This window comes from Condylostylus longicornis, unplaced genomic scaffold (assembly GCF_029603195.1).
Source record: "Condylostylus longicornis isolate FDR11 unplaced genomic scaffold, ASM2960319v2 ptg000194l, whole genome shotgun sequence".
Lineage (NCBI taxonomy): Eukaryota > Metazoa > Arthropoda > Insecta > Diptera > Dolichopodidae > Condylostylus > Condylostylus longicornis.
The window spans coordinates 354,795-374,338 of NW_026578162.1; the positions used below are offsets into that span (position 1 = coordinate 354,795).

General features: G+C 23.2%; 1 protein-coding gene across 2 annotated transcripts in view; it reads right to left on the reverse strand.

The window, feature by feature from the left end:
* Positions 1-2,738: 2,738 nt before the first annotated feature.
* LOC129616382 (homeotic protein antennapedia) overlaps positions 2,739-19,544 on the reverse strand; it is an 88,860-nt gene continuing 72,054 nt past the window's right edge. For both annotated transcript variants that reach the window (XM_055532005.1, XM_055532004.1), the window contains exon 6: positions 2,739-3,232. In XM_055532005.1, the coding sequence (XP_055387980.1) occupies positions 2,982-3,232 (251 nt within the window). In that variant the 3' untranslated portion in view covers positions 2,739-2,981. The remainder of the gene's footprint in view (positions 3,233-19,544) is intronic.

The following is a 19,544-nucleotide window of genomic DNA, read 5'->3' on the forward strand; positions in this document are numbered from 1 at the left end:
AAATCTTATTTTAATCATTGTCTTATTGGTAGTTTTATTTTGGTAAATAATTTATAATCCATAATATACGAAAAAATAAGGAGCTGGAAAATAATTTCTATATTGTTCCATACTCTTCATTGCACTTTTATATTAATGGAAAATTAGTTTTATTTATACATTCATTTCAAAAATCGTATACATTTTTTTTTTTCATAATTCCAACTTTTCTTCCATATTTTCATTTTTATTTTCGTATCACTGGCCTTTTATTAAATAAATTATTCTTATATTCTATAACATTATATTATATATATACATACATAAATATATCCATAAGTATAAATATAAATATATACATAATATATAGTTCTATTAATATTTGATATATATTATTTATCAAAATCAAATGAAATTTCATCATAATTTATTAATTACAAATATTGCATTTTATATGAATTAATAACGAATAATCGTAATGATAACAATAATAATTATGTGAAAAAACCATCTAATAAAACTATTTTATATTCAATGATTGTATCCCAATTTTGGTTTCAGTTATCTGTATTAACATTTGAATGTATTTTTTATTACTTTTTTATTGCTAGAGTGTACCTTAAGTACGGAATATTAACATTTATTTCACAGAAATAGCAACAATATGGATAACGTAGACATTAAATTCATTCTAAAGTAGAATTTTACTTCTAAACTGAAAAAGTGCCTTTTTTGAAGACAAGTTTAGTTCGAGGAGGAAAATTTGTTAAATTTTCTACTATGACATTCATTTAAATATTTGCGTCTTCCATTTGTTCTACAGTTTTGAAAATTATCGTTAATTTTTTTTAATTTGTAACCAGAGCATTATTATTGTTACTATCATTATTATTATTATTATTATTATTATTATTATTATTATTATTATTATTATTATTATAATTATTATTATTTTTATGAATATCTTTATTCACATGACTATTATTGCTATTGTTATTATAATAATTGTTATCTTCATAATTACAAATATTTATTATACAATTCTCATTATTAATTTTATTGCAAAAACTATCATTGTTATCATTGCTATTATCATTATTATTTTTCTATATATCGTTATTTAGTTACAATATGACGCATAATTATTTTATTATTAATATTTTTTGTTTTTTTTTTTGGTTTTTTTTTTTTTTGAAACACTTAACATTAAAATTACGTATAGAATTTTAAATCTAATTTTTTTGTTTATTAATACAATTTTTACTATATATTGAGGTCACATGAGTTGGTTTTGTTTTTCTTTGATTTGTAGCAAAAACACATATATAATAAAAGTTCTATATAAATTAAAATTATAATTATTTTTTGCCTCGAATTCTAACATAATATTAAATTGAACTACAATACATGCAACTATCGCATATATTCCAACACCTTAATGGTTATTTCAATAGAAGATTATATTAGCATTCTATATTTTATACAACCCTGCCATAAAAATTATTTTTTACTTTGTATAATAAACGATTTCTTTGGTATTTTTTTTTCTTATTTACATAAAGCATAAAAAATCTACATACTCTGTGTACAAAAAAGTTTCGTTAAAATATTTTTAAAAACCCTTTATAACAAATCAAAGAACTTTATTTAATGGTAATTTAGATCCAAAATTTAGTATTATGATTAATTATTAATAAACTTATGGAGAATATTTTCATTACAATCTTTGGTGTATATTCCAAATTATATTAATAGTGCTTTGACGTGCAAACTCACATTATTATATTCGAAGTTTTAAAATAATCAAAACTTTAGACAACATTTTGGTTAACAAATGAAACAAACCAGAAATATTTGTAATTTTAAAATTTTGAAAAATTATTCTTTGTCGATAAAGTTCGTTCCGCAAAAAAATTCGGAAGTCTTGTAGGATTCAAATATTCAATGTATTAATTATATCATTCTAAAGTTAATGTCTTTTCAATTAAATGGAAATGTTGAGCAAATCTGAATTATAACAATAGTGTAGCAAAAAGGAATATTAGTAATATTCCTTAGAACACAAATTATAATTATAAGTAAAATTATAATTATTAAAAAAATGAAAATTTTGGAACATCTATTTCAAAATTATTGGACTCTACAAAATCGTTTTTAAAAAATATTGAATCCAAGATTGTAATGAAAATGATTTTAAAACTGGAAAATTAAATTTTCCTGGTAAAACAAACAACTTATGTATTTTCAATTTGAGAAATCCAAAATAAAATTTTAATAATTATGACAATATATGTATATCAGATATAAACTAGAACAATTTCATACAGGGTTCGTATATTTTAATGCAAATGAATTATTTTATTAAATTTTCTGATTTTTGATTATGACTTTAATTGAATTTTTAACGGATGACGGAAGCATATTATTATAATATGTATATAAATAAAATATATTCAACTTTAAAATAAATGTAATAATGTTTTTGTTTTATTTTTTTTATACTTTAATTTTAAATCGTACGAATTAATATTTGGTTATATATATGTATTTTATTTCTCCCTATTTTTTGTTGTTTTTTTTTTAATTGATACTTATTTAAATATAATATATGTTAAAGCTAAATAAATAAACTTTACAAATAGTATATATTTTAAATTTACATTATTGATTAACTAAAAACTATTACGTATTTCAGAATAATACAGTAAAAAATTAATTATAATTTTAATTTTTATTGTTTTTATTTGAGATTCTTATTACACAAAAATTGTTTCATTATTAGAGTTTAATTTTAATTTATTTTAATTAAAGAACTAAACAAAAATATAGAACGAAATAGGAAAAAAAAAAACAATTTTTTTCTCGCTTTTTTTTGTTTTTAAATATTGACTACTTAAAATTAAAATTGTTTCCTTTTTATTAAATTATTTTATTTTTTGTTTTTAATTGGATTCGCGTTTCCTTTTTTATTATTTTTTAAATTTTTAAATTTAATTTTGCGTCTATTGAGGACTTTGTGGTGGTGTCATTTCATCGGCATTGTCGCCTGATCCTGGTTCACCTTTGGTTTTATTTTCTTTTTTCCATTTCATTCTACGATTTTGGAACCAAATTTTTATTTGCCTTTCGGTTAAACATAAAGCATGAGCAATTTCAATACGCCTACGTCTTGTTAAATAGCGATTGAAATGAAATTCTTTTTCCAATTCCAATGTCTGATATCTTGTATATGTTTGACGACCACGTTTTCTTTCTGAAAATTCAAAAACAAAAAACAATTAGAATATGCATAAGTATTGAAAGAATTTTTTGAATAGTAGAATACAATAACTAAAATTTAGCTCAATATTTATTTAATTTTAACGATCATAGAATTTTAATCGTAAAATTTACATATCGATATTGATAAATAACTTTGTAAAAAAAATTAAAGTTTAATTTTAATAGATGTTGCAGTCACTTTTATTACAAGTTCATTTAATTTACAAAAATTTTATAATATTTAAATGGAAAATGTTTTAATAAAAATCTAGTTATTCAAAACCTTTAAGATCTGTGACCAAAATAGGAGAGCAACATTTAAATCTTTACTTTTTATGAAGGCGGTGAATAAAATGTGGATTAAACTAATTATATTATTTTCAACATACTATTTTCAAAATAATTTGATATTTCGTATAAATTATCTAAATTTCGGGCTTCTACGAATTGCCGTGCAACAGAAATATTACTTTGAAAATTGGTAAAGATATTGGTCCATTTAAAAGAAGAAGGTTAAATTAACAACGTCCTTCCATTTACTTAACAAGAAATTGACCGAAAAGTTAAGTTTTAAAGTAAATTACTATGCATATCAATAATTAAACAACTAGAAAAAATGTATATGAGTTGTATAACAATATCACTCTTAAAAATAAATAAGTAAAGTAATACTTTACATTTTCTTTCTGCACGTATTAGAATTTGAATGAAATTAATACATAACAAATTAAGGAATTCGGGAACATGATTTTGAGCTAGAAGATATGAGGAAAACTCCGACATTCTGATAAAGGAAGATTGATACACGAGAAACTCTTTCATCCATATTCGCAAATTCTCAGCTGTATAAATCATTACAAGTGGTCTAGTTTTAAACAATTTGAAATTAATTGTTCATAAAATTATTCGATTGAACCAAATACATTAAAATAATGAAAATTAAAAACAAAAATAGGGTAATTTCTGTTAATTTTAAAATTTAACTTTAGGAACAAAAGTAATTTTGGTGTTTTCAAGAGTTATTATAACATTTTTAAATTTAAATTAACCAAAGTCAAATTAAGAAAAATATTTATAGTTGAAAACACGCGTAATTTGTTTTTTTGTAAGATTTTACAATAAGAAAAATATAAACTATTCATACTTAAGTAATAATTCTTAAATTATGTCTATTAAATAGAAAGCGTTAGTATTTTTCATAGCATTAATGATTTGCTGTTATACTTCGCTAGGTTACAATACCTACATGTTACAATACAAATGTTCATATATACACTTACATATGTATATAAAATATGTTGAAAGCCATGTTTTAGAAATTATTAAAATCTTACGCATGCACATATCTTAACATAAACAACATCCATAAATAGATCTATAGTTCATAAGTAACCAAAATGATCATTAAAAAATATTTTTGATAGTTATTACAAAAAAAAAATTAACAAAAAAAGAAAATACATAAAGAAAAATATTAAGGAAAAACATAAAATTAAAAAAAAAAGAAACAAGAAAATTGAACAAAAAAGAAAATTGTAACGGAGAAAACAAAATAATTGCGGTTATTAAAATCAACGTAATTGCTTAGACCCAAAAAAAGAATGTTTTTTTGACTTTTTTTAATTTTACTTTACATACATACACTACAGATATTTATATAATATTAAATATGTTTATACGCTGATGCAAATGTCTAAAAATCTTGTAAAGGAAATTATAATTGCTTTTATTGTGAACATAGATAAATTAAAAAGTAAAACACAGAAGCAAAATCCTATTCATAAGGTCAATCAAAGTGCTAATAGATAAAAATGATACTAAAATGATTTTTGAGGTTGACGCAAATATACAAATTGCACTCATACTGTGCATATTTGTTTTCTTTTTGCCAAAAAAATTAATACGGTAGACCTAAAAAAGTTTTTATTAAAAGATCAAATGTTAAATTTTTACAACAGTTCCTAGCATTGCAGTTTTGCCGTGCATTCACATTAAATACTTCTGAAGAGTTGACTTTTTAATTAATTGATAAAGGTCAGATTACAAGAGTGTCTAGTTTTTTTTCGAAAAATTTTGTATTAAAAGAAATATGTATTGTTAATATTTTTAATTTTTTTACATTATTGTTAAGGATATTATTATTATTGTCCTTCGTAAATAGAATTTATTTTATTTTAGAGTACAAAAACGTGAAAGCGAATTTAGAAGGCCGATATAAAATAAATGAATTTCTTCAAAAAGAAAATTAAGTACTCAATACTCACCACAGTCATTAAGTGTTACAATACTAAAAACGGAATAACTAAGAAAAATTTTGTAAATTTGTATAAAAAGAACGATGAAATTAATACAAAATTATTTCCCATTTTTTTTCATATTTTTTTTTTCAATTTTATATTACTTTAAAAAAAATTATTATTTTTTTTTATGATTTTACAACATTAACTTCAATTGGCTCAAAAAACATAGTAAAATCCGTAAATTGATTTTTAATAACCTTGCACATAACGTTAAAGTACAAAAACACTGATGTTTTTAAACGCATAGTACTATTTATATACTTAAGTATAATATATAAAGAAATATATAATATATTTAACATTTCAAACGAATAAAATCTTACATAAAAAAAAGAAACAAATGTGTAAAATTTGCAGAGAAAAATTTAAAAAAAAAGTACACAAAAAAATATAGAAAAAAATTTAAATCTGTCAGTTTGCTGACGCCATATTTAATCTTCGTCATAATTTGAACTTAAGATAAATTTAGAAGCCTCCAGGTGTATATTCTGTTATGGGCAAAATTCTATAGATACATTCTCTTTTTTGTGGACACTTACAATCAACAACATAGAGAAAACAGAAAAATAAAAGGAAAACTGATTTGAAAGTAAAAAAAAGTGTAATAATAATGAACATGTTTTATTGGGAGGAGAAAATACTTTTCTATAAACCTTGTTTCCCTGACTGAATGATTGATTATAATTTTCAAATTACTTTCTTAAGCATTGCATATACATACATATATACCAACATAAGCGAACAAAACAAAAAATAAGTCTTCATAAACACTAAAAGGAAAAAAAGTATAATATGTCGGAAAAGTCTTTTTCACATTAAGTTTTGTATACACACACGTCATGTGACGTACGTATGTATGTAGTAATGTGCATATTCTTAAATGAAGGTGATTCGTGGTGTACACAGAGTATAAAAATAAATTAAATTTTGAACTATATTTATTTTTTTTTTATATGTTAAAAAGGATTAGCCAGGTAGTTTTACTAAAAGTTCGATGCTTTTTGGTATTAAAGCGATGTGAGAACAGGGTAAATTGCCACAAATTTCATATTAAATAACATATTCTATAATAATTGAATATACTTTCTATATCTAAAAAAAAAAAACTTCCCTTCTGGACTATATGTAGACTTTATCATCCAAATAAATTTTTATCGAAATATTTATGAATAAATGTATGAATATTTTGAAATTAAAAATAAATTTGAATATACTGAATTTGTAATTCACAAAACTTAGAAAAAAGCAAAAACGTCAATTTTATAATTGCAATATAGCAATTATATATATAGCTAATATATAATTAATATATGAAATATAACTTACAAAGCACATTCAAATTAAAAAATTAAATCGTATATCGAATTTCTAAAATTAGTTTTATTTCCTGAATTAATTTTATTATACGAGTACATATAGTAGGTGAAATTGAATCTTAACTGAAAATTGTTTGGCATTTCTTTTTATTTTTGATGATATTTTTTTTTATATTTTTATTATTTTTATTAACTTTATCAACAAAATTTTGTAGTTCTTTAAACACAATATAAGAGTTTAGTTAAAATTTAAATTTATTAGGATTTCTCTAAAGAATTTGTACATTTTCTGTTCCTACTGTACTAACATTTGAAGTTGATATTTTAATGTATGTACATTTGCGCAATTATATTTATTACATTTATTTCATTATAATTACATTATGTATTTTATTTCATTATATTTTATTTCTACTTTATTATTGAACAAGGCAAAATAATAGCTTAGAATAAAAAGCCTGTATGTACATACATATATACATATATGTAGAAAAATACTAAAAAAATGAAATAAAACTATTAACTAATAGATGAAATTATACTCTGTTTTTTCGTTAAGTTGTTTTTTTTCTTTATATTAGATCTTTGGACTAGTGTGTGAAGTTTGATGCAATTTAGATACGTAGTTCTGATACAAATGTACAAAGTATGTACATGTAAATATGTAATTTATATTAGGAAAATAATATCAAAGGTATATAAAAAAAATAAATAATAATGTACCTACGTTTTTTTAATATACATAATATTCATCATTATATATTATTTTTCATAATAATAATGAGTATAAAAAAATAAAATAAAACAAAAGTAAATAATACAACCTTGAAGTTTTTAGGTTTTGATATTTCAGAAATTTCTAAATAATCAAGTAGTAGTCACATGCGGGGTAATATTTTTATACCCAAAGCGATTAAATATGTTTCACAAACATGGAAGAACGATTAAATTGCCATTAGGCTCAGTTTTATTCGATGTTTTATTTTTATTTTATTTCATTATTTTTTTTTAAATATTATAGTTTGCTGCTTGTTTTAATGATGATGATGCCATGATTTCGTGTTTGAATAAAACAAACTAAATGAAAAGGAAAAAATAAACTGAAAAGCAGCAAAATAAAAATTTATAAAATAACAAAAACAAAGTTTATATATAATATTGTATTAACGCCATGACAAAGGGAGTGGTTATTAATGATACTTTTTTTTTCATTTTATTCAGTTAAGTTTTGCTTTTATTTTTTTCCAACATTATGGACATTGTGTTACATTCATCGAATTCAATATCTTGATTCTGAAACGATCTAGACAAATGACAAACATATCCAACTATAATGAATACTGCTTCATACAAACGATATTATGTTTACAAAAAATATACACATATGTATATGTATATATACATATGTGTATATACCTTGGTTGTGTAAATAATATTTTATACAACTAATTTAGTTAAAAAAAAATGAAACATTATAATTTTAATAATAAGAAACAAAAAAACATTTACATACAAATATTAATGTATATTTAATTGTTTTTGACATTTACGAGAAAATTCACAGGTTTGTTAAAAATCAATAGAAAAATATTGAAATATATTTTTAATAGTAATCGCTTGGTTCACATGTACATACGTGTCTTTCTTAGATTAATTTAATCACAATTTTAAAATTATGTTATATAAAGAAACCAAAAAATATTAACAAAATGGAGATTTATTTATGAGTAATTTCACGATTTCAAGATTTATGATTTCATTTTAAATATTTTTATAATAAATGCCTTACAAATACGTAATTGAACGTAAGAAAGAAATTGACGAAAACGAAATTCAAAGCTTTAAATTTTTCATATTTCAGTAGAACTCACAGGAAAAAACTTCCTTACACAAAACTCTTTTCAATGGTTTTTTGATTTCGTTTTTGTAAGGACTAATTGGGCTTCCATTTTAAAATAATAATTTTCAACCAACGTGTGACTGTATAGACGATTTTCAATGCAAATGAATGATAATGCATTAAAAAATTACCAAATTTAATCAAAATACAAGAATGGAGAACACAACGAACAATAAAACTGTTGATACTTTTGTTTAAGTAAGGACTGATGAAACTAATGAGAAATATTATTTTTTAAAATGCAAGAGTATCAATTTTTATATTCAATTACATTGACATTGGCTTGACAATGCCTAATGTTTTACTTTAGTTTTCTTCCATTATTAAAAGACCAATTTCTTTTTATAAAACAGCAATATTAATTGAAAAAGTATTCTGTTAGTACACTAAAAGTATGCTGTTATTAATACTTGTAACTATTACCAATTTCTTTGATTTGGTCATTATTTCTGTTGCTTTAGGGCTAACTCAAATTACCATACTCTTTATTAACCTTTTTAGTTGAGATAACGAAGCTTCTTTAGAAAAAAATTAAACTGAATAAAAATTTCCTTTAGAACTGTAAACATTTTCTGGTAATACCATATACAATTTTCAAAGTTTAAAGAATGTACGATTCTATGTTGAAATGTACGTACATATAATCGTACGTAAAGTTTTTAATTTGAATACAACACTTAACATTCATTGCTGTTATCAATTTATTTTTAAAAAAATTACAATTTTTACCGACCGTATTGTGTATACAATAGGTAGGTTATGTGATGGCAACAAATTTTGCATATCGAGTTTTCGGTGGGAATGCGCTTCTCCATAGTAGGGAAGTGTAAATAAACTATTTTTTAAACTATTTTATAAGCAACCTGTCGGTCTGTCGGTCTTTCGGTCTGTCGGTCTGTCGGTCTGTCGGTCTGTGTGTGAACGCGTGTATCTCAAGTTCTGCTGAACCGATTTTGATGAAATTTTATATGCAAGTTTATTTCAACCATGGCACGGATTGATCAACTTTTGGGATAGATCAGGCCTCGGGAACTGCACTTTTTAGCGGGCCTGTTTCACATTATTGAGCATTTTGAAGAAAATATTCAACCGATTTTCTTCATATATAAGCATTGCTCGACCGTCCGCGAAAATTCCTAACTTTTGAAAGAAATCAGGCATCAGCAACTGGGCGTTTACTAAGGGCCAAATATACATTTTTGCGTATATAAAGAGAAATAATAAACCGATTTCATTGAAATTGAATACTTGAATTCTTCGTATTAAAACAATGAATATATAAAGTTTTTGGAAAGATCAAGGCTCGAAAAGAGATCTGCTGGCCGATTTTACATTTTTCACTATATCTACGGAACGAATTGATGGAATTTCTTGAAATTTGATATTTGAGTTCTGGTTGTTGACGAAACTAACTGGAGAGTATTTCAGGGAATTCGGGTAGCACAAAGCGAAACTATACTAAGAGCCAAATTTACATTTTTCTAGATATGTTAACTATAGGCTTACTAATGTCCTAAAAATTGGAAAAAAGTATTTAACAGACATTTTTATAATATTCTATAACACTTTAATTTAACTAGACAATACACATTGCGGTCGGTTATGTGCTGACTACATCAGATTTTTTTTAGATGAAATCAAAAGTATATGTTATGACATACATAAAGGAATATAGTTATGTCTATACACGATATACTAATAAAATTATAAATAGAAATAATCACTCCTTTATTCCTTCCTGCAAAGCAACTAAGTTTTATATTTAAAATTACGTTATTCATGTCGCAGTTAAAATGAGGAGTGTGAAAAATTTGCATCGATTGGGTACTTTACATTGCCGATTATTAACCGTGTAATTAATGTTGTTTCACATAATGTGAAATCTTTCCCTCTTTTTTGTTCATTTTGTATAAGAACACTTTCATTTTATAAAATATTATATTTACATATATTAACAATGAAAATAAATAATTTACAAAATATCAATTACATGGTTACACATGTGTGTAACAAGTATTAAAAACGAAAACTATAGTTTAATTACAAGCCAGTTATTATTTAAAAAACATGAAAAGAAAAGTTTTTCTTTTTCATAACTTTTTTTTAATTGCAACTTAAAATTGCATACTCGTGAAATAAAATCGAAAAATATTTTTTAACTTAGTTATCAGATTACTTGTTCGTTGTAAATTAATTGAGTTACAATATTTTAATTTCGGTTTAGATACTAACCGTTTCCCATTATTGATCAAATTTAATTAAAAAATGGTAGATATTCAAGTTTGTTTGTTTATGGAGTAGGTTTACGTTTTCGATTCTAAAATAAATATTAAATGTTAACAAATTGTTAAACATTTAACTACATTGCAGTTTAAATTCTAACTAAAAGCATACCCCATATACATTTTTTTGATTTCATTATTAATGTCTCAAGGTGTCTCACTAATCATTATCATTATACGATTGGAAAGCTAGAAAGCTTTTCACCTAAAAAAATATGATAAGGTGTTAAAAACATTTGAATGCTGTTTAATTTGCATGAGTCAATGAGTCATTTTGATCGTCATCGAGTTTTTATTTTTGAACAGTACCTATAACACTTCATATTCAACATATACAACCAAAATATTCAAAGTAAATTACTATTTGTTTAAATCAAGCTAATAAACTTGATTTCTGTCATTATATTGTTGGAAAGTTCGGTGCCTATATAAACATATTTAATTTGTTCATATAAGTTTTCAAGAATATAAGATCCAAGAAGAACTTTTGTTTATAAACAAAACTTTAAAAATGCATCTTATAATTTGAAAAAAAAAATGATTTTTATTTATTTAATAAAAATCTATAATTAAGTATTGTATATAGAAGAAAACTTAAATCAATAAAATCAAATATTATGATTTTGGGAATTATTTTGCATATTAAAATTATACTAGCACTGGTAGGCGCCACCGTCGTATATGTACGTTTCTCATTCAATATTTCTTTTTTATTGAATTTCGAAAATTTCGACATTGTTTTACAAAAATTATTAGGTATAATATAATTCGAAAAAAATTTGTATTTTCTTGAAATAATTTTATATGTTTCTGGGAAACTTCCCTTTTTCGGTTTTTTATAAATTTCGATAAATATATGCCCAAAATAAGAAATAAATTCACGATTATAAAAAGTACTCGTGTTTTAGACTACGTCCTATTTAATGGATAATAAATTATATAATTTTAGATATATCTCAGTACATAAAGTACCAAGTATACGAGTACAAATAAATTAAACTATTTTGTTTGTTTGCATAATATTCTATCTTATTTTGAAGTTGTCGAGTTGAGAATTTGAAATACCATTAGGAGTGCACCCAAAATTTTAACATGTTTTTATATGATGAATTTTTCTTTATTTAACAATAAAATATTTTATTTAAAAAAATTATGTATAACATTTTTTGAAAACATTAAACATAATTCCAGGATTCAATTGCTTATGTGCAACATTCCACACTGTTTGAGTTATAAAACAAGATAATGTTCTTTTAGTATCGTTATATAATTTGTTTTTAGAATTTGTTCATCTTATTTCACAAAATGAGAACCAATAATTTTAATATTAGGCCATACCCATCACCACTTATGAACATGTATGTGCATATATAAAATTATGTGCAACTACATACGTATTGGATATTGAAAAATTATATTTTAGTGTATTCAGTCATTTCCTTCCTTTCTCAAAGAATAACTTGTTGTAGCTCATTAATCTTTAAAAATTATATTTAAAAAAAAATTAAAAAGATTCATCAAAAATAATTTTTCGCTTAATACAAAAAAAAAGAAAACTAAGCTGCTCGTATGATTTTGGGGGAATTTTTGTTAATTATTTAGCATTTAATAGAACGGTGGTTTCTAGTGGTTTCAAAGTTTATTTTAAATGTATTTTAATTTTATTTTTATTTTCTTTATGAAAAAATTTTTTTTTCTTGTGTTTTGTTCAGTTTAACGTACCGATGCAGCGTATTTCAGACAGCTGTCAAATAATTTGAAATGGGTTACTATTACTTTCTTTAAGTATAATTTGGTTGAAGGTTTTTTGTTGAGAAATATTTCTTTTATTTTAAAATTCTTCCCAATCATATACGCCTTCGTTAAATATTATATACAATGGCTGATTTGATATTTTTCATTGTATGACACATATTTCCATGTAAATATAAACAGGCACCTATGTGTATATAAAAGAAAAAGTGTGTACATTTGACCAGGCTTATAATAATTATCATTAAAGACATTCGTATACAACTGCCGACATATTAGTTTTCCTTCTATCATCTCTACCCGTTTAATCATCGTAAACTTGTTCCACGGTAAATAAAAAAATCTTAATGGTGAAATTTCACTACAAGAGGAAATTATTTTGTATTTTGAAATAATTAAAAAATTTCCGTGAAAACAATAAATATAAGGATTTGGATTAGATAATCTTTTAAATACATTTTTTCCACGAAAATAAGTTTTACCATTTCAATGCATTGATGGTAAAGCGGCGTAAGGTGAAATTGCTTTTAACACTTCAAGTTCTATATTTCGAAAACTTTGCGGTATTGTTTGACTTATATGAAACGCTAAAAGCTCTTAAAAGCAACTAATATGTTCAGCTTCCTAACATGATTTCCCGATGTAGTAATTGTGATATAGTGGAACTTGCGAGAACGCATTTCAATTTGGAAAGCTAACCTTTTAAAATACGTTGGAGCACAATAAAAATTTCCTTTTAATTAGACTTAAATGGAAGCTAGTTTTTGAATGCAGAATTTTAACAAGTCAAGGAGAATATTTAATACAGCCCAATATATTACTGCATCAATGGTAAATTTCTTAATCGATGTTAAATAATCTTATAATCAATGTCATGAAAGGACAAAAATTTACTTTATTCCTTCCCTCAAATTTTCAATATCTTACGAAATCAATTTCAATTGCATACTTTATATTAATTCAAAATTTAAAAAGTTTTTTTTTGGTTACCTTCGCTAAAAATTTTTAAAATGTTTATATCATACTTTCTTAAACATATTGTATGTTACTAAAATAAAATATTTCTAATTTTTTTCTTTCAATTTTACAAAGCAAACTGTTGAGTTTATTTCAATTTTTTTTGTATTATAAATAATTTATCTGCTTGCAAATATCATAAATTATTGTATCGTAATTTAAACTAGCACTTCAAATTGATTTATACATACACATATCATCACATGTATATTATGTATATTATGCATTTTACAGTATTTATTTTAAAATTATATTTTAAACCGTAAATAGTGAACAAAATTCTTAAAGAAAACTTATTTATTTAGCATCAGCGATTAGGTTAATATTAAACGTACCTATACTGTGGGTTTATATAATTTAATCTGTATTTATAAATATACAATTATATACATATACATATATTGAATTAAAAATTTTGTAAGATTTCTTTAACTTGTTGCAAGTTTGTTGACTTTTTTTTCAGTGTAACTAGCAAAGTATTGTAAAATATTCATGTTAAAGAAAATTAATTTAAATTTTATCTTGATATCCTAATAAGGAATATTTGAAAAAACTGTATACGTATTTATACTGCGACATATATGGATACAAAAGAAAAAAGAATATCAATCTCCTTCCAAAAAATAACAACAACAGTGGAACAAAAAATTATAGAATACATTAAATAATTGAAAAATATATTATAAAGCCCAAAATCAAAAGAATTGAAATAATATGGGGAAACTAAAAACTAAAAAACTTCTTTTGATTATCTCCATCTTTTTAATAAGTTGAAATTTTCGAAACATTTTCAAGAATTTTTTTTTCTCATTTTGAAATTTTGTTTTTGTGTATACTCTTTTTCTGTTATTTACTTTTTTTTTGGTAACCTACGAAACTTGTACGCTTATTACATTTTAATAAAAGAATTTCTTATATTTATCATTTTTCCTCTTTGAAAATTTTTGTTGTCCCCAGCCATTATGATACCTACAACCAATCAAGTTATATATACATAGGTACAAACTCCTATACAGCCATTATTAATTCGTAACTATTCATATAAGGGTGTATATTTATATGTAAGTACGAGTATATTGAAACATAAAAATTAGGCTTGACTTATGTCCTTTTTTCGAGAAACGTTTTGTTGCGTATTAATTTGCTTGCTGGTAGAAAATTTATGTTCTTTTTCAAAAAAGAAAAATATTTGTACCCAAATAAGGTTAAAAATTAGAAAAGATTGAATAATTTGTCGATTTTAGTGACAGTTGGCAGTGTTAAAGGAAAATATTGTCTTTTAGTTTTTTACATTTACTTTCAATTTTTATTGCTCTTCGCCACTTTTTTTTTGGTACTCTAAATTATTTAAAAATAATGATAAATACTACACCACTTTTCTTAAAATGCTAATCATGCTAATTTTTGGAATAAAGGATTTGGAGAAAAGGATTCAGTTAACTCGAATATGTAAAATCTACCATCTAAAATTTAGAATCGTGTTAACATCTCTTTCCTAGAGGGATATTGCTTTTATGATACAAATCTTTGCCACGCGATGTTTTAGTTCTCTTACATATTGAATTAGAATTGGTATACAGGATTAGGATACATTTACAGTATTTGTGTGTACTATTTATACATTTAAAATAATTATCACTTTATGATTTCTAAACGGAATTAATAATTTTCGTTTTTGAAACCAAGGTAACACTCATTAGTTGTTAGCATTAATATGTATTACAAGTAAGCTATCCTAAGTTGTTTCATAAATAAAAATTTCGATTAACCATGGTATTTAATAGATAAATGCTAACAGATATTGTGTAACGCTTAATTAAAAAAAAATTGTCTTTTCCAGTTCTAAGTAAATTTTTAAGCAATTGCTGTATTTAATATTGAAAATTAAAATGAAAAATATAAAAGTTGTGTAATAACAGAATATGATTTCAATCGAAATACGAATGTCTATTCTCTAACCATATACATATATATGTATATCATTCCAAAAATAAATTTAGAAAAATTTGAAAAATAACTTTACTGCGGTAAAACTGCGCAACACTTCTTGGGAATTTATTCTTTTGAATTCTGATTTGCAAGTCTGCTTCACTATTTTGTTAGCATATGAAACATCCACATAAAACTTCGTAACAATTTATTGTTAAACTACATGGACGCTGCCTTAGGTTAAATAATTTTATGTGTAATTATTTAGTAATTTACCAATTAAAATTTTTTTCCACCGAGATATAATTTTCTCATTTAAAGTCAAAATATTCAGGAATTGAAACTTCATAACACACTAACAATTATAATTGATATAATTTTTATATTTAAGCAATAGTGAAGTAAGATGGTAACTCCAATGAAAATACATGTTGCCTTATTAGAATGAGGATATTTGTAACTGGGATGGAGTCGTTGAATGAATATTGTTTTTGTTTTAGTTGCTCTTTTTTCGTTTAGTATTTTTTTTTGTTTATGTTTTGTGTTTTTTACTTTTGAATGGTTTCAAAAAAGAGATTGAGATGTAAAGCATAATTGATTGCCATCATTAGTTACACGTTATATGAATGCAATGGAAGCCATCAATTTATTTAACTTGAACTACACGTTTTTTTTAATAACAAAAAAAAAATAATAAAAGGCAGAAATATCAACAAAAATATACATATAAATGTATAGGAGAATGAAAAAAAAAACGTAGTTGTTAAACAAAAAATAAAGCGTGATATCAAAGCCTAAATAAAATACACAAAAAAGGAAAAATAAACGGAAAAACGATGGCAATGAGAGAGAAAACTTATCTTCATGTAAACTTGTTTCTTTTCTGAATCCTTTTTTTTTTCTTAGTTTTATTAATCTGGCTTAAAATTCCAAGTGAGAAGTTCTTATTTTCTCTATCTTATTTAAATATATTTAGTTTGTGCGTGTAATCGTTTATATTTATTTTTTTTTTCCTTTTTTTAATCTTACTTAAGTTTTACATGGAGTTGTTGTTTTCATTATTTTTTTCCAAGATCGAGCGGCTTCTTGCTAAATCCTAAAGAAGATATGCTAGGTTTTTAAGACAGAACTTTATTTATTTATTAAATAGCGCTAGTTAATATCTTAACTCTAATATACCCGTACATACACTTCAAAATAATACAAGTGATATATTTTGCTGCCAAAAATAAAAATCCTCAACATTTTTAATTCATTATGTTTTATATGATGATGTCTAAAAACTTTAACAGATCTTTTTTTCCCTTCTTATTTCATTTAGTTTTAAGGTTCTTTTTTTTTTTTTTGAATTCACATTAACTAGAAAATTTCCAAATGAATTTTATTCTTTTTATATTTTTACTTTTTTATATCAAAGCAGCTTAATTATTTAAAAATAAATTTATGTAAAGTTTGACTTAAATTTTTCCCCATAATTTTTTGTTTTTTAACATACATTTATATTGAAAATTTTTCAAAAATGAATTTGGGACCTATAATTTTTTAAAACCTTTTTTAAATTTTTATCTTAACTTTTAAGGTAGAAATATTGTATGTATACTATACGTTATAAATTTTAATGTATATCTTTATTATATATGCAAATGTGTATATACGAGTATACATATGCATTTTAAACGTCTTCATTTGAAAATTAAAAAGGAAGTCTTTTTTGATTGAAATTTTAAATATACAGTGTCAACTATATATAAAAGATATTATTTTTACATAAATTTCTGTTCTACTTAATAATTACTTTATAATTATAAACCATAAACTCTATAGTCAATAAAAAGATATTTATGCAAAGAACATTTACAAATTTAAGGCTATTTTTGTTAACTGTTAAATTTACTGTATAAGTCATGTATACAATGCTATATATTTGATAATGGCATTGATCATACATAGCAGATCACTGTTATAAATCAGCTTCGTTGCATTATGACTTTAATTATGCATGAAATTCTTTTATTCTTTTAACGTTCTTGTATGAGTGCATGTTGCAAAGGTATTATAATTATTTTTATGTAATAATCATAGAACTTTAATAATCGAATCTTTAATTGATTCTAAACTGATTTAACTAATACTTTCTATTACCAATAATTTACCAGCATTTAGACAATAATTTTAAAATATGTAGAGGTGAAACACAAAATTAATTTACATTTTGCCAAATATTTAACTTAAATGTTTTTTAATTTAAAAATGTAATATTATTTTTTGTCTAAAATTTATTGAATTCAGGTAGTTTTATTTTATACATGAATATAATTATAAAATTGCACATGAATTTGTAATGAAGTGAATTAATAAAAGCAAGTATATATAGAGCAAATTAAGTAAAATTCTTGATAACCATTAATCAAACTTTTTAGTATTAATAACAATTGTTAACGTTCACATATTATTTCTTTTAGGTTTTTATAATCAAAATTCAGAAAAAATAAATAACCAAAAATAAAATACAAATAGATATCTAAAACGTTCATGATATTTGAAGCACAATAATGGAGTCGGGATTCTTAAATTTTCATATAAATAAATAAAAAATATTGAATAATAATTCTCATCTTTAATTAACATTTTACTAAATACATTTGAATTATCCAATTTTTATTAACAAATAATAATTATGTCAAATTTCACAAAATCCATCTGAAACCAAGATTTAGTAAATGTACTTGAATTAGAAAAAAAGTTAAATAAAACAATTTGAAAAATTGTAAAAAATTTCAAAATTTTTTTAAGAAAATACTTAATTACTCACAGTGTATGAACTTTCGAGTTATGAATATATTAAATTAAGTTTAAAATAATTAAAACATTAGTTTGAATTTAAAAAAAAATTTGACTTGCACTAATATTATCAAGGCTTGATTATTCTGATGATAATATGCATAAATATATCTGTTAACTTCAATGGACAGACCTTCTAACAAACAAAATGTAGCTTTTAATTTTTCTAAAAATTTGATTTCAAATTTTATTTATCCTAATTATGTGCCCGGCAATGTATGTCTTATTACATATGCATGGCATTCAGCATTTACCATTGATTGTTGTTTTTGAATTATATTTTTTTCGGAAGAATTAGAGAAAAATCTTAATATTTCTAATTTATAGCTTAAATAGAAAATAATTCTGTTGAGAGAGAACGAAAACTTTCTTTTTTTTAGTTAACTTTACGTAAAACAATTTAAGGTTGTGAAACCTATTGAAATTTTGCATTTTGAGAATTAACTCATACTTTATTCGAAAAACATATATTAACGACTTGATTCAGATTTTAAATGAATATTTAGTTTTAAAACAAAAATTTTGTTAGAAAAGTAAATATAATAGTAGTATTTATTCAAAAATTTATCACAAATCGTGGCTGAAAATACTTTCCCCCTACAGTTTCCTGTAAATTTGTAAAATAAATATTGGAATTACTATTTTGGAAATAGCTACGAAAACAAAAAAATAATATGAACGTGAAAATTCAGTATTTCAAAGAATTTTAGTAGAAAATATTTTTGATTATAAAAAAATGTTATTAATTGTTCGTTTCATTTTCGCCTTACAGCATTTTTCAATCATTATTTTAATAACTGAGGAACGCTATTAAATTATTCCTACATATTTTGATGGTACTGTTTTCGAAAATGCACATTAGGACGCACTGAACTAAAAAATGCTACCTTTATATTACATAATAGCTAAAAAGCAAAAATATTTTTAAGTAATTGAAAAGGCTACGTCTGCTTAAATCAATAAACTT